Here is a 15,482-nt window from a genome sequence, read left to right on the forward strand (position 1 = left end):
CATGCCTGTAATATCAGCACTTGGGAGGCCGAGGCAGACAGATCACTTGAGGTCAGGCGTTTGAAACCAGCCTGGCCCACACGGTGAAACCTTGTCTCTACTAAAAATACAAAAATTAGCCAGGTGTGGTGGCGTGTGCCTGGAATCCCAGCTACTCAGCAGGCTGAGGCGGGAGAATTGCTTGAATCCAGGAGGCAGAGGTTGCAGTGAGCTGAGATTGCACCACTGCACTCCAGCCTGAGCAACAGAGCAAGACTCAAGTCTCAAAAAAAGAAAAAAAAGAAAAAGTTTGATTAGGTCTTTAAAAAAAATTTTTTTTTAATGATTTAACTTTTTCAAAATTATGAAATATTTCAAAAATTTAGAAAGTATAAAGAATAATGAATATTTCTGCATATAACACAAAATTTAAATATTTTACCATGGTAGAGACTTGGGTTTTTTTTCTTTTTTTTTTTTTTAATTGCATTTTAGGTTTTGGGGTACATGTGAAGAACATGCAAGATTGTTGCATAGGTACACACATGGCAGCGTGATTTGCTGCCTTCCTCCCCTTCACCTACATCTGGCATTTCTCCCCATGCTATCCCTCCCCAACTCCCCACCCCCCTCTGTCCCTCCCCTATTTGCCCCCAATTGACCCCAGTGTGTGATGCTCCCCTCCCTATGTCCATGTGTTCTCATTGTTTAACACCCACCTATGAGTGAGAACATGCGGTGTTTGATTTTCTGTTCTTGTGTCAGTTTGCTGAGAATGATGGTTTCCAGGTTCATCCATGTCCCTACAAAGGACACGAACTCATCGTTTTTGATGGCTACATAATATTCCATGGCATATATGTGCCACATTTTCCCTGTCCAGTCTATCATCGATGGGCATTTGGGTTGGTCCCAGGTCTTTGCTATTGTAAACAGTGCTGCAATGAACATTCGTGTGCATGTGTCTTTATACTAGAACGATTTATAATCCTTTGGATATATACCCAGTAATGGGATTGCTGGGTCAAATGGAATTTCTATTTCTAGGTCCTTGAGGAATCGCCACACTGTCTTCCACAATGGTTGAACTAATTTACACTCCCACCAACAGTGTAAAAGTGTTCCTATTTCTCCACATCCTCTCCAGCATCTGTTGTCTCCAGATTTTTTAATGATCGCCATTCTAACTGGCGTGAGATGGTATCTCAATGTAGTTTTGATTTGCATTTCTCTGATGACCAGTGATGATGAGCATTTTTTCATATGTTTGTTGGCCTCCTGTATGTCTTCTTTTGTAAAGTGTCTGTAACACAACATATCTACAATCATCCGATCTTTGACAAACCTGACAAAAACAAGCAATGGGGAAAGGATTCCCTGTTTAATAAATGGTGTTGGGAAAACTGGCTAGCCATGTGCAGAAAGCAGAAACTGGACCCCTTCCTGACACCTTACATTAAAATTAACTCCAGATGGATTACAGACTTAAACATAAGACCTAACACCATGAAAACCCTAGAAGAAAATTTAGGCAAAACCATTCAGGACATAGGCGTAGGCAAGGACTTCACGACCAAAACACCAAAAGCATTGGCAACAAAAGCCAAAATAGACAAATGGAACCTAATCAAACTCCACAGCTTCTGCATGGCAAAAGAAACAGTCATTAGAGTGAATCGGCATCCAACAGAATGGGAAAAAATTTTTGCAGTTTACCCATCTGACAAAGGGCTGATATCCAGAATTTACAAAGAACTAAAACAGATTTACAAGAAAAAAACAAGCCCATTCAAAAGTGGGAGACTGGGTTTTTTTTAAAAGACTTGGTTTTTCAGATACATGTCAAATACATCTGAAGTCTCTAACCCCAGTCCCTCAATCTTCCCCAAAGATAAACAGTCTTCTGAATTTGGTGATGATTATTCTCTGGCATGTTGTGATACTTTCATTATGTGTTTGTGTGTTTTATTTAAATAATACATGTAGGTTTACTTTTTTTTTTTTTTTTTTTGAGACAGAGACTCACTCTATTACCCAGGTTTACGGTGGTGCTAAGAGGTTTTTGGTGTTGGTTTTAAATGATGAATGTATGTTGAATTTTGCCAAATGCCTTTTCTGCATCTCTTGATCTTTTTATTTCTTCTTCTTTTTTTTTTTTACATTTTCCAATGCTAAACTATTTTTGCATTCCTGGGATAATTCCAATTTCATTATGATGTTCCTTCTGGGTGATTTTTTTTTTTTTTTTTTTAAATGGGGGTTTGTTGTGTTACCCAGGTTAGAGTGCAGTGGTGTGATCTTGGCTCACTGCAACCTCTGCCTTCCAGGTTCAAGCGATTCTTCTGCCTCAGCCTCCTGAGTAGCTGGGATTACAGGCACACACCACCACACCTGGCTAATTTTTGTATTTTTAGTAGAGACAGGGTTTCACCATGTCGGCTGGGCTGGTCTTGAAATCCTTACCTTGTGAGGAGGCGCCACTGCACTCTAGTATGGGCGACAGAGTAAGACTCTGTATCCAGAAAAGGAAAAAAATAAAAAGTAACTTTGTGATTTTTAAAAATTATTAATTAATATATTTATTTATTTAGAGATAGGGTCTCACTTTCCAGGCTCAGGTGATCCTCCCATCTCAGCCTCCAGAGTAGCTGAGACCATAGGCACGCACCATCATGCCCAGGTAATTTTTTTATTTTTAGTACAGATGAGATTTCACTATGTTGCCCAGGCTGGTTTCAAACTTCTGGGCTCAAGCAATCCTCCCACCTTGGCCTCCCAAAGTGGTAGAATCACAGGTGTGAGCCACCACCCTCAGCCTACTGTAGTTTTTATGTCTTTAATATTGTGATTTCCACTTTGATTCTGGATAACTGTGGGAGATGTACCTTTCATGAGTATACCCTGGGTTTCTTTCTTTCTTTTTTTTTTTTTTTGAGACGGAGTCTCACACTGTCGCCCAGGCTGTATTGCAGTGATGTGATCTTGGCTCACTGAAATCTCCGCCTCCTTGGTTCACTGCCTCAGTCTCCCAAGTAGCTGTGACTACAGGCGTGCACCACCATGCCCAGCTAATTTTTTTGTATTTTTAGTAGAGACGGTGTTTCACCATGCTGGCCAGGATGGTCTCAATCTCCTGATCCTGTGATCTGCCTCCCTTGGCCTCCCAAAGTGCTGGGATTACAGGTGTGCGCCACCGCACCTGGCCACCCTGAGTTTCCTACGGAATATAAACCTAAAACTATCCCCTACAAATAATCTGAGACTGGTATTTTGGGTCTTTCAAGAAACGATATGAGCCACACACTGAGAATTGAAAGGACGTTAACTGCACTGGGCAGTGTATAAGCAGGATACCTTTCTGTCAGATGCAAATCTGGGCCAGACTGACTTTAGCAACAGATCTTACCCTTGGTTCAAGGGTCTAAAACCAAGGTCAACAAACTTTCTCTGTAAGGGGAAAACAGTAAATATTCGGCCTTGACTGCCATAAGTTCTCTTAGGCAATGACTCAACTCTGCATTGTGGCATGAAAACAGTCACAGACAGTGTATAAACAAATGGGCAATACTGTATTCCAATAAAACTTCCAAAACAGATTTCATACTGGATTTAGCTTGTGGCACTGGGTAAACTGCAGTAAACTCATTTACCAAAAGTTCTTAGCATAATGTTACACCCTCTTAAACTTAACAGGTTTGTCATTGAGCCAGCTGACAACAAGAAATTATGAGGCAACAGGGATTTAAGAAACCCTCAGGGTTAAAACAGTTAGAATGTGGCTATCCAGCAGCTATTTCTTATTAACGGATAAGGCGTCATAGTAGCTGCCAATCTGTGCCAGGTACTCGGCTAAAGCCTTATTTCCAACTCTTTAACCAACTAAGCCATAGAGCCACATTATTTCCAACTCTTACACTACAGTTGCAAGGCTGCTAGTATTGTCATTTTTTGTTTTTCGAGACAGAGTCTTGCTCTGTTGCCCAGGCTGGAGTGCAGTGGCGTGATCTCAGCTCACTGAAACCTCCACTTCTCAGGTTCAAGCAATTCTCCTGCCTTAGCCTCCTGAGCAGCTGTGAATACAGGTGCATGCCACCACACCCAGGTAATTTTTGTATTTTTAGTAGAGATGGGGTTTCACCTTGCTGGCCAGGCTGGTCTCGAACTCCTGACCTCATGATCTGCCCACCTTGGCCTCCCAAAGTGCTGGGATTACAGGTGTGAGCCACTGTGCCTGGCCCATTCTCATTTTCAGTGATTGAAAACAGCCAGTGTGACTATAGTCCCAGCTATGCGAGATCACTTGAAGCCAGAAGCTTGAGGATGGCAGTGCTCTGACATCCCCTGTGAATAGTTACTGCCCTCCAGCCTGGGCAACATAGTGACCTAGTCTCTAAAATATAAACAATATGCAGGTATATGTCTGAAGAGAAAAAAAAGAATTTAAAAATAAATAAGAATTGGAAACAAAGACATAATAACTGGTGCGGTGGCTCACGCCTATAATCCCAACACTTTGGGAGGCTGAGGCAGGTGGATCACCTGAGGTCAGGAGTTTGAGACCAGCCTGGCCAACATGGTGAAACCGTCTCTACCAAAAATACAAAAATTAGCCAGGCATGGTGGTATATACCTGTAATCCCAGCTCTTCAGGAGGCTGAGGCAGGAGAATCGTTTGAACTCAGGAGGTGGAGGCTGCAGTGTCCCGAGATCTCACCACTGCACTCCAGCCTGGGCTACAGGAGTAAAACTGGGTCTGAACAAAAAAAAGACTTAGTAACTTGTGCCATATCATAGAGCCGCCTTGCTTTCCATTCGTATCACCCTGCCTCTAATTAGCTAATTCTATTCTCAGCAGTCAATCTGCATACACAGTAATGACCAACCCATAAAAGGGAGCAGTCAGCCACCCAGGTACCCATTCTCTCATCTATGTGCACATACGTTATTCCATTGCAAAATGTGTTCCTTCCTTACCTATCAATCTGCATTTTCTTCAGTGTCTCCGTAGTCATTATGGTCTGCCTTGTAGGATTTTTAAAGATAAGATCCTGCATTTTGTTAAACTCCACAGGAAATTGGCCTCTTTGTCTGATTTCTGGCAACTCGGGTTCTTCTTTGGATATTAATGGACGAGGTATTTTTGTGATTGTTGAGGCCACTGGAAGTTTGTGTAGATTCTTTCCTTCTAGATTCATTTCTCCACTTTTCTTTTCAAAACAATAAAAAATATTAGAAAGTTTTTTTTTTTTTTTTTTAAAGAGATAATACTATAAGACAGAGGCTTTTGTCTACATTTTTCTTTCTCTCTCTTTTTTTTTTGAGATGGAGCCTTGTGCTGTCACCCAGCCTGGAGTGTAATGGCGCAATCTCAGCTCACTGCAACTTCCGCCTCCTGGGTTCAAACAATTCTCTTGCCTTAACCTCCAGAGTAGCTGGGATTATAGGCATGTGCCACCATGCCCGGCTAATTTTTTGTATCTTTAGTAGAGATGGCATTTCACTGTGTTGGCCAGGCTGGTCTCAATCTCCTGACCTTGTGATCCAAACGCCTCAGCCTCCCAAAGTGCTGGGATTACAGGCATGAGCAACCGCGCCCGGCTACATTTTTCAACATTATTGTTTCTGACTTGTACTCCACACTCCAAGAAAATGTGCGGTTTTCTTCAGCCACACCAAACCATATCCTGCTGCTAACTTCACACAGCATTCCCTTTCTCTCTCATTCCCCAACTTACCACCTGGTAAACTGATCAAAAGTAAAGTTCTTGGTGAAAAATCTCTGTTAGCAGGCATTTATCATATTGTAATTTTTTATAAAGTATCTCCATCAGATTGCGGTTTCTAGGAGGGAAGGGACATTGTCTTAGTGATCTTGGTTCACTTCTAAAAAAAAGTGTTTTTGAAGACTAAAATTATTTTTGGAACAAGATTGGATGTGGCCATCTGTATAGTCCCATTGCTTAGAACATGACTAGCATATAGCAGAGACTCAAATGTTCATTGAACATATGAACTTGAAATATAAATAAAAAAGGAGAATCATACTAAAAGAGGTTGATAGTAGATTTAGCAGTATGATGTAGATTTTGAGGATCAAGGAGGGAAAAGCCAAAATAATTTCTTTTTCAGACCCAAACTTGAATATTAAAGAACACAGGAACAGCATATGCCTTTTAGCTGATGATGCCTATGTAAACTAAACTGTGGCTAAAAGCTTGAGCCACTGAGGGGCCATGTATTACAGTGACTACACATATGGCTTCTGAAGCCGTGTTTGAATCCGGCTCTATGTCTAAACTCTACTGACCTTGAGCAACTATCTAACATCTCTGTGTCCCCATCTTCTCACTGGTAAAATAAATAGTTATCATCTTATATTTTGTCTAAGGCAATAAGGAGAAAATGTAAGGTCTAGGAGGCCCCATTGTCTCTCTTATTTAAATAAATAATTTATTTTTTTTGAGACAAAGTCTCACTCTGTCACCGAGGCTGGAGTGCAATGGCACGATCTTGGCTCACCGCAACCTCTGGGATGCCCCATTTTCTAAGTTCCCTAACCACTATTCCTCTGCCTTTATACTTGGGCACTGGAAAGGGAAGCAAATGTGTCACATGTCCTGATTTACTGAGTATTAGAAAGAAATGTGAATTTTTAGAATCGAATTAAAGAAATGAGCTAAGTGTTCTAGTTGACTCACAAAAAGAAAAAAATCATTTTTTCGAGACCGAGTCTCAGTCTGTCACTCAGGCTGGATTACAGTGATGCAGTCTCTGCTCACTGCAACCTCCACCTCCTGGGCTCAAGTGATTCTCCTACCTCAGCCCCTCAAGTAGCTGAGATTACAGGAGTGCACCGCCACACCCGGCTATTTTTTTTTTTTTTTTTTTTTTGTATTTTTAGTAGAGATGAGGTTTCATCATTTTGGCCAGGCTGGTCTCAAACTCCTGGCCTCAGGTGATCTGCCCACCTCGGCCTCCCAAAGTGCTGGGATTAGAGGTGTGAGCCACCACACCCAGCCTCTAAGAAACATGTTTATATTGTACACACTATGCACAAGATAGGATTTTTTCCCTAGGAAAAAGAGAAGAAAAGCAGTATTCCCTGCCAGAAAGCTCCAAACTTTGCTCAAATCACTCTCATTTCTGGTGGAACCTGGTATATTAATATGTTTTTCACCCTTCATTTCATAATTCTTTTTTTTTTCTGAGACAGAGTCCTGCACTGTCCACCAGGCTGTAGTGCAGTGGCACAATCTCAGCTCACTGCAATCTCTGCCTCCTGGGTTCAAGCAATTCTCTTGCCTCAGCCTCCAGAGTAGGTGGGACTACAGGTGACTGCCACCACACCCAGCTAATCTTTTCTGTATTTTTAGTAGAGATGGGTTTTCACTATGTTGGCCAGGTTGGTCTCGGTCTCCTGACCTTGTGATCCGCCTATCTCGGACTCCCAAAGTGCTGGGATTAGAGGTGTGAGCCACCGTGCCTGGCCCCATTTCATAATTCTAATACATGAAAATGTATCTGGAGATGGACTTAGCCATAAAAGTGTTTTTAGAAGAGGGATAATGCTAACCTTTCCTCTCAAGGTTGTTAAAAGGCTAAAGGATGCCAAGCCTCTGGGGAAAGAAAACACCCATGTACATACAGGTATTGATCGACTTACCACCTATGCAACTTACGACCATTCGACTTTACGACCACAATCACTAGCCACGACTGCTCCGCGTCTGGCAGCGCAAACGTTGCCCAGCTGGGCGTACGACAGTGCGGACCAGCTTCCGGCAGCACTACCATCTCCGCGTGCACCATTTCAACTGTACATATAGCCTACTCAACTTACGACCAAATCGTGTTACGACCGGTCCGCGGTCCCGACCGTGGTCGTAAGTCGAGCACTAGCTGTACTAATGTTTTAAAATATATCTCCTGTACCCTACACGGCAATGGCATCTTAAATTCATGAGTCAAAACAACTATAGTACCACGAAATAAAACCCAAAAAATATTTTAAGAGATTCACAATTTTTAAAAGATAGGAAACTAACATTGAGAAAAGGACTTTTAAATTGCTGTTAATCAACATGATTATACTGCAGTGCAAGCCTTTACTATTTACACTAAAATCATGAGGAGGGTTTCTGTTGAGTTAGAAAATTTTGTGGGTAAAAGATCACTATCATAAACCAGTAAAAGCAGCACAAAAAGTTCATTCTTTTATTTACTGGAGTAGTGACCGCTGCTGAATACTGTTATTAATTTAGAGTTTTCATTCTTGAGATTCCATGAAGGCAAAGTACTCTTTTCAAAGGCTGACAGCAGGTATCATTGAGAAGACTTTGTTAACTGAATGTCTTCCCATTTTTCCTTCTTTCTTCCTTCTTTTCTTTCTCTCTTTCCGTTTCGTTCTATTTCTCCTTTCTCTTTTTCTTTCTTTCTGTCTCTCTCTATTCTCTCCTCTTTTTTCTTTCTCTTTCTTTCTTTCCCTCCCTCCCTCCCTTCCCCCTTCTTTTTTTCCTCCCTTCCTTTCCTTCTCCCTTCTTTCCTTCCTCCCTTCCTGCCCTTCCTTCTTTTCTTCTCTCTCTCTCTCCCCCCTTCCTTCCCCCCACTGGCTTGACAGGGGGTCTCACTCTGTCACCCAGGTTAAAGTGGTGTGACCTTGGCTTGCTGCAGCCTCATCTCACAGGCTCAAAAGACCCTCCCACATCAGCCTCCTGAGTAGCTGGGATTACAGGCATGTGCCGCCATGCCTGGCTAATTTTGCATTCTTTTGGTAGTGATAGAGTCTTCTGTGCTGCCCAGGCTGATCTCAAACTCCTGGCCTCAAGCAATTCTTCCACCTTGGCCTCCCAAAGCACACATTTTATTTTTGATTCTTACTGGAGGAAGAATAAATAGGAGGAAAACACCAGCTACTTCTGTGCTATTTGTTAGCTCTCTTAAATTGTTGCAATTAGACTCTTACTTTAAATGCAAGGAAAGATTTTGTTCTTAGATTCTTATCTATTTGCCCTTCATACGTTAATAAGGAAGTTAACTTACATTATACAATTCCTATAATATTATTTAAAAACTACCCCAAAACTCATAGAATGCTAGCACTGGAAGGAATCTATGCGTCATTTAGGTAAACACCATTACAACTTATGAGAAAACTAAAACCAAAAAAGTGAAATGATTGCTAGCACATAAATAAATCCAAAATGTCTCCTGATTCCAAATCCATTGTTCTGCTAAAATCTTGTCTAAACTTTTTAAACTTTAATGAAAGCTTTAAGAACCCAGGCTATGGCATAACAATAATAATTTTTTAAAAATTTGAAATTGTTATGAGAAATTGAATTTTCTTCTCTCAATAAATATGGACTTCTTTACTGTTAGATATGAAAAGCAAAAAACAAAAAAGATAACCCCTGTCATTTATATAGCAATTTTCATCGGTCATGGAATCAGATATAAAAATATCTTCTGTACAAATTTTATAATGTTATTATTTAAAACTTGATAAGGCTGGACGTGGTGGCTCATGCCTATAATCCCAGCACTTTGGGAGGCCGAGGTGGGCGGATCACAAGGTCAGAAGTTTGAGACCAGCCTGGCCAATATGGAGAAACCTGTCTCTTCTAAATATATAAAAAATTAGCTGGCGCAGTGGTGCGCGGCTGTTGTCCCAGTTACATGGGAGGCTGAGGCAGGAGAATCACTTGAACCCGGGAGGCGGAGGTTGCAGTGAGCAGAGATTGCACCACTGCACTCCAGTCTGGGTGACAGAGGGAGATTCCATCTCAAAAACAAGACAAAATAAAACAAAAAAATTGATAAATGTGTATTTCTGTTTGTAAATAATTTCCATTTCATAACTATAATGTAAGTTACTGAAATGTACAAGAGCTTAAAACTGCATGAAGACTTTGCTCACTAGTAAGTTAACTTTTTGATAACTCAGTGCTGATTCACAGAAGAGTCCAAAACATTATTGAAAATGTAATGGCTGACACAGTAATGCAGCTGGATATTCAGGGAGGCAAGTTGCAACATATTCATCAATGACAACAAAGTCATTTTAGATTAAAACAACGTTAATTAAGAATAGAGTTGAAGGCCGGGTGCGGTGGCTCACGCCTGTAATCCTAGCACTTTGGGAGGCCAAGGTGGGTGGATCACCTGAGGTCAGGAGTTCAAGACCAGCCTGGCCATCATGGTGAAATCCCATCTTAAAAAAAAAAAAGAGTTACATTTCCTTTCCCTAGTGTTTACTTAGTTTTCAGCAGCTGAGAAATACAAGATAGGTGGACAACTCAGTAGTTCGACCTCTTCAATACATATATTGTATTTATACTGATTTAAGTATAGGCCTTTTTGAATAATGCCAATATAGGGGAAAAGGATATTCTGTCTGGTGATGTACCATGAGCTACAGCAATTTCACCCCATCAATTGACAGTACATATCTCAGATAGTTATTGTAGCCCTTTATCTGAAATAAAGGTGCTATTTCCCAAGTGAAATTTAATGGTGCCAGACTGGACAACATAGTGAGATCCCATCTCTATAAAATTTTTATAAAAAATTAGCCGGGCATGGTGGTGCATGCCTGTAGTCCCAGCTACCCAGGAGGCTGAGGTGGGAGGACTGCTTGAGTCTGGGAGGTCAAGACTGCAGTGAGCTGTGATGGCACCACTGCACTGCAGCCTAGGTGACAGAATGAGACTCTGTCCCCATCCCCCCCAAAAAAAAGAAAAAAAAGGAAGAAAGAAAGAACATAAATATAATGGGATAGATACTATAAATGATGGAGAAATAAAAATTAAATAAAGCAAAATTAACTAACGGTGAGTGAGTATGTACCATGCTGATGCTCTGTCTTCGTTCGCACTGAATCTGCATGATGTACTTTAAAATAGAGAGCTGGTCTATGGTATCCTCCAGGACTGCAGAGACCCTCAGCACATCTGGAAGGGAGAGTGGCTCTAGGATTTCTGGGATGATTTCTACACCTGTTTCTTTAGGTAGTCCTTCTTCTTCTACGGTACTAGGTGGTTTGCCTGTCACTGACACTGTCATCTCAGAATGCCAAACTTTCGGAGAAAGGTTTGAGTCTTCCAGGCTGTCTCTAAGGAAAGAATAAAGAAAAAATAAGTCAGCAACCCATATTTAAACATGACTTTAACTCAAAAGCACAGGCAGCAACGTGCTGGGCTCCTGTGATATTCATGTTGTCATATAATATAACACTGAGATTAGTGTATAGGAGTCTTGAATGATGTTTTGGTTATTTCTATACCATTTTATTAAGAGAAAATTAAATAATTACAATAATAAGCCAGATTAAAAAAACAAAAGTAGGAATTTGCATGTGATTCCACTAAATATCTTTCATTTTGACCAACCAAAGGCAAACAACTTACTGTTTAATAAAGATATGTAGCTCATGCAATTTGGCTATGCTGATCAATCTGAATTTGAGCCAAAATTAACTTTTTTTTCCTAAGATTATCTTTAGATGCTAACCAAAAGTGTCTCATGATGAGTGAAAAACAGAATGTGGTATCTAGTCTCCAAGGTGGCACAAATGATTCTCACTTTCTAGTATTAATGCCCCTGTGTATCTACCCCAACGGAATAGGACTAGCCTATGTAAGCAGAAGGTTATTGTGGGAATGACAGAGTGTGACTTCCAAGGCTAGGTGATAAAAGACAGCTTCTGCCTTACTCTCTCAGATCTCTCGCTGTGAGGGAGGACAGCTGCCTTGGCATGAGGACACTTAAGCAGCACTGTGAGCCCATCCTCAAGGGTAAGGGACTAAGGCCTCTTGCTGGTAGCCTGCACCAACTTGCCAGTTCTGTCAATGAACCAGCTTGGAAGTGGATACTCCAGCCCCCGTCAGATCTTCAGATCACTGCCACCCGTGGCCAACTTCAAGCTCAGGAGAGACCCCAAGCCAGCACCACCCAACTAACCTGCTCCTAAGCTCAGGACCCACAGAAACCGTGAGAAAGAATAAATGTGTCACTAAGTGTTGGGCTAATATGTTACACAGCAATAGATAAGTTATACACAGAAATTTAACAGAAGGCATAATTTAAATATATGTATACAAAATACATTGGAATTTTAAACATACTCTTCCATTCTTCTTGAGTTAGTTTCGTTACCTCGGTGTTATATTTATAATTTCACAAAACTGCAGTTACCTGAAATGGGAAGGAAACACTGAGATTAGTTTATGGGAGTCTTGAAGGATGTTTCAGTTATTTCTATACCATATTATTAAGAGAAAGTTAAAGAATTACAAGAGCTGAGACTATCACCTCTTTTTGTGGAGTGGAGCAGTCCCAGAGGTGACATGACGGAATGCAGGTCTATTAAGTAGTCAGCTTAGGCCAGACATGGGTAATCCCAGCGCTTTGGGAGGCTGAGGCGGGCAGGTCGCCTGAGGTCAGGAGTTTGAAACCATCTTGGCCAACATGGACAAACCCCATCTCTACTAAAAATATAAAATTAGTCAGTCATGGTGGTGTATGCCTGTAATCTCAGCTACTCAGGAGGCTGAGGCAGGAGAATCACTTGAATCTGGGAAGTGGAGGTTGTGGTGACCCGAGATCATACCATTGCACTCCAGCTTGGGGAATAAGAGTGAAACACTGTCTCAAAAAACAACAAAAAAAAGTTGTCAACTTAATTATTATTACTGGTCTACCAAAAAACTGAAGATACATGCACTCTTTGAGTCTCTTCCTAAGGTAAATTAATGCTTAATATGGTTTTAGTATGTTTTATTGTATCATGATTTTTATGTATTTTATTTTTTATTTTTTTGAGATGGAGTCTCACACTGTTGCATGGGCTGGAGTGCAGTGGTGCAATCTCAGTTCACTGCAACCTCCAGCTTCTGGGTTCAAGCGATTCTCCTGCCTCAGCCTCCCGAGTAGCTGGGATTATAGGTGTGCGCCACTACACCCAGCTAATTTTTGTATTTTTAGTAGAGACGAGGTTTCACCATGTTGGCCAAGATGGTCTCGATCACTTGACCTCATGATCTGCCCGCCTCGGTCTCCCAAAGTGCTGGGATTACCAGCATGAGCCACCACGCCTGGCCTGTATCATGATTTTTAATTGGTAATCTCTATATAAGAGATTTTTCTATTATGCTGAGCACTATAATATTTAATTAGATCACTCAATTCATCTTATCTGCCAGATAACAGAATTTGCTGCACATGGACTTAGAGGAATTGAGATGACATTTGGAAAAACTATTAATCCTGCAAATCGGTTTAATACTGCTATCAAGATGTGAGCCATCCTCAGTAAACCAAAATCCTTTCTGCTTAAATGAGATTTGCAGTGAGAACACCTATGGAGAATTTTGCATTTAACTGAATTGACAGTGAATGGTGAGTTTCCAGTGTCAATTCGTCCACAATAAAGTAACTCTGAGAAAGGTGGTACAAATATGACTCTTGCAACAAAAATCTTAAATGCAAAAATTCAAACATGTAAAATAGAATCATCATGTACATTTGACAAAAATACTCCAAACAAACCAAATTTCTGATGCAGGGGCAGTTTTAGGAGGAAATAGCATATGAAGCGAATATTTTTCTTCTAATTATGTTGTTGTTTCTTTGTTTTCCACTTTTTCAGGCTTAGGCAAATGTGCTTCACATGGGTAAGAGAGGTCTATGCTTATGTAGAATCGAGTGCCTTCTTGCGTTCTGGCTTCTCATTCCTCAGGCAAGAAACCCAGTACTCATTCCTACCACCTTTTCATCTGGGTATCAGCATTCCTCCTAATCCAAACCATCACCAAGACCTGTGGATTTTACCTTCTTTTTTTTTGAGATTGGAGTCATGGAGTCTTACTCCGTCTCCCAGGCTGGAGTGCAGTGGCACAATCTTGGCTCACTGCAGCCTCTGCCTCTGGATTCAAGCGATTCTCCTGCCTCAGCCTCCTGAGTAACTGGAATTACAGGTGCCCGCCACCACATCCAGCTTATTTTTGTATTTTCAGTAGAGACAGGGTTTCACCATGTTGGCCAGGCTGGTCTCGAACTCCTGACCTCAGGTGATCCACCTGCCTCGGTCTCCCAAAGTGCTGGGATTACAGGCATGAGCCACCATGCCTGGCCGGATTTTACCTTCTATTTCCATATCTCCCAAGTTGGACCTAGTTGTTGCTATGTTTTGGCTTTTCCCCCTTTTTTTTGCTTGAACTACTCCAACAACCTCCAAATTAGAAACGATCTTTTAATTAAAAAATTTTTTTTCAGATGTCCTGTTGGAAGGTGCAGGAAGTGCTCTTTTTAAAATGAAAGAGTGATCTTTTAAAATTGATATCTGATTACGTCCCTCTCTAGAACCCTTCAATAGTTTCCCGTTGCCTTAGGACAAAGAGCAAAATTCTTAACTTGGTCTACAAGGTCTGAATGATCTGGGCCCTTCTGTTCCTTTCTAGACCTAACTATAACTGCCCTTTCCTTGCTCTCTGGGCTCCAGCCTCAATGGGCTTCTTTCAGTTCTATGGACTCATGCTTGCTTGCAACTCAGGGTCTTTGCACATGCTGTTCCTTCCAGTTCAGCCCCTTTCCTCACTTCTTCACCTCGTAAAGTCCCACTGACCCATCACCAACTTAAAACTGTGTCACATTTCTAGGTGAAATCTCTAACATTTTCTGTGCTCTGGGAGACTGAGCCATAGGGAGTATATCCAAGGGAGATTCCAGAAAGAGAATCAGTGTAGGGAAGAGAGATCAGGCATGTATTCTCCCTGCTCCTTCCCTGCCAGAATATCATTGGTTGATTATGTTCCTCTATCAAAGGACACGGCACCTGTCAGGTAATTCTCTCGAAACTTCTCTCTGGGCTTAGGTAACTATTTCTTTCCTAGGTCCGGGGAGACTCCATCATCCCTTGTAGTTTCACTCTTGCTTTACCTTTTTTTTTTTTTTTTTTTTGAGACAGTCTCACTCTGTCATGCAGGCTGGAGTGCAGTGGCACAATCTTGGCTCACTGAAACCTCTGCCTCACAGGTTCAAGCGATTCTCATACCTCAGCCTCCTGAGTAGCTGGGACTATAGGCACACAGCCGCGTAACTTTGTATTTTTAGTAGAGACAGGGTTTTGCTATGTTGGCCAACCTGGTCTTGAACTCCCGACCTCAAATGATCCACCCACCTTGGCCTCCCAAAGTGCTGGGATTACAGGCATGAGCCACCATGCTCGGCCTTTACTCCTGCTTTACTTTTGTAAACAGATCCTTTATTAAGTTTTCAACTCTGACAACTGTTTCCTTTCAGGGTCACACTTAATGATACAATGATCTAATATACATACACATAAAATGTATATATATATTAGATCATTGTATACATATATACACGTAAAATGTATATGTGTACTAGATCATTGTGTATATATATATATATACACACACACACATATACAAATAACTGAAACAAATGTTTGATAAAAACAACTTATGCTTTCCATATGTGATAACATT

At 41.2% G+C, this 15,482-nt stretch overlaps 1 protein-coding gene across 1 annotated transcript in view; it reads right to left on the minus strand.

Moving 5' to 3' along the window:
- The window catches only part of IQCG (IQ motif containing G), a 41,279-nt gene that overhangs the window by 19,661 nt on the left and 6,136 nt on the right, over nucleotides 1–15,482 (minus strand). The window contains exons 2-4 of the mRNA XM_032264235.1: nucleotides 12,102–12,171; nucleotides 10,825–11,089; nucleotides 4,954–5,186 (exon numbers count right to left, since the gene is read on the minus strand). Coding sequence (XP_032120126.1) covers nucleotides 4,954–5,186; nucleotides 10,825–11,089; nucleotides 12,102–12,109 — 506 coding nt within the window. The 5' untranslated portion in view covers nucleotides 12,110–12,171. The remainder of the gene's footprint in view (nucleotides 1–4,953; nucleotides 5,187–10,824; nucleotides 11,090–12,101; nucleotides 12,172–15,482) is intronic.

This window comes from Sapajus apella, unplaced genomic scaffold (assembly GCF_009761245.1).
Source record: "Sapajus apella isolate SASKATOON/1434 unplaced genomic scaffold, GSC_monkey_1.0 scaffold143, whole genome shotgun sequence".
NCBI lineage: Eukaryota > Metazoa > Chordata > Mammalia > Primates > Cebidae > Sapajus > Sapajus apella.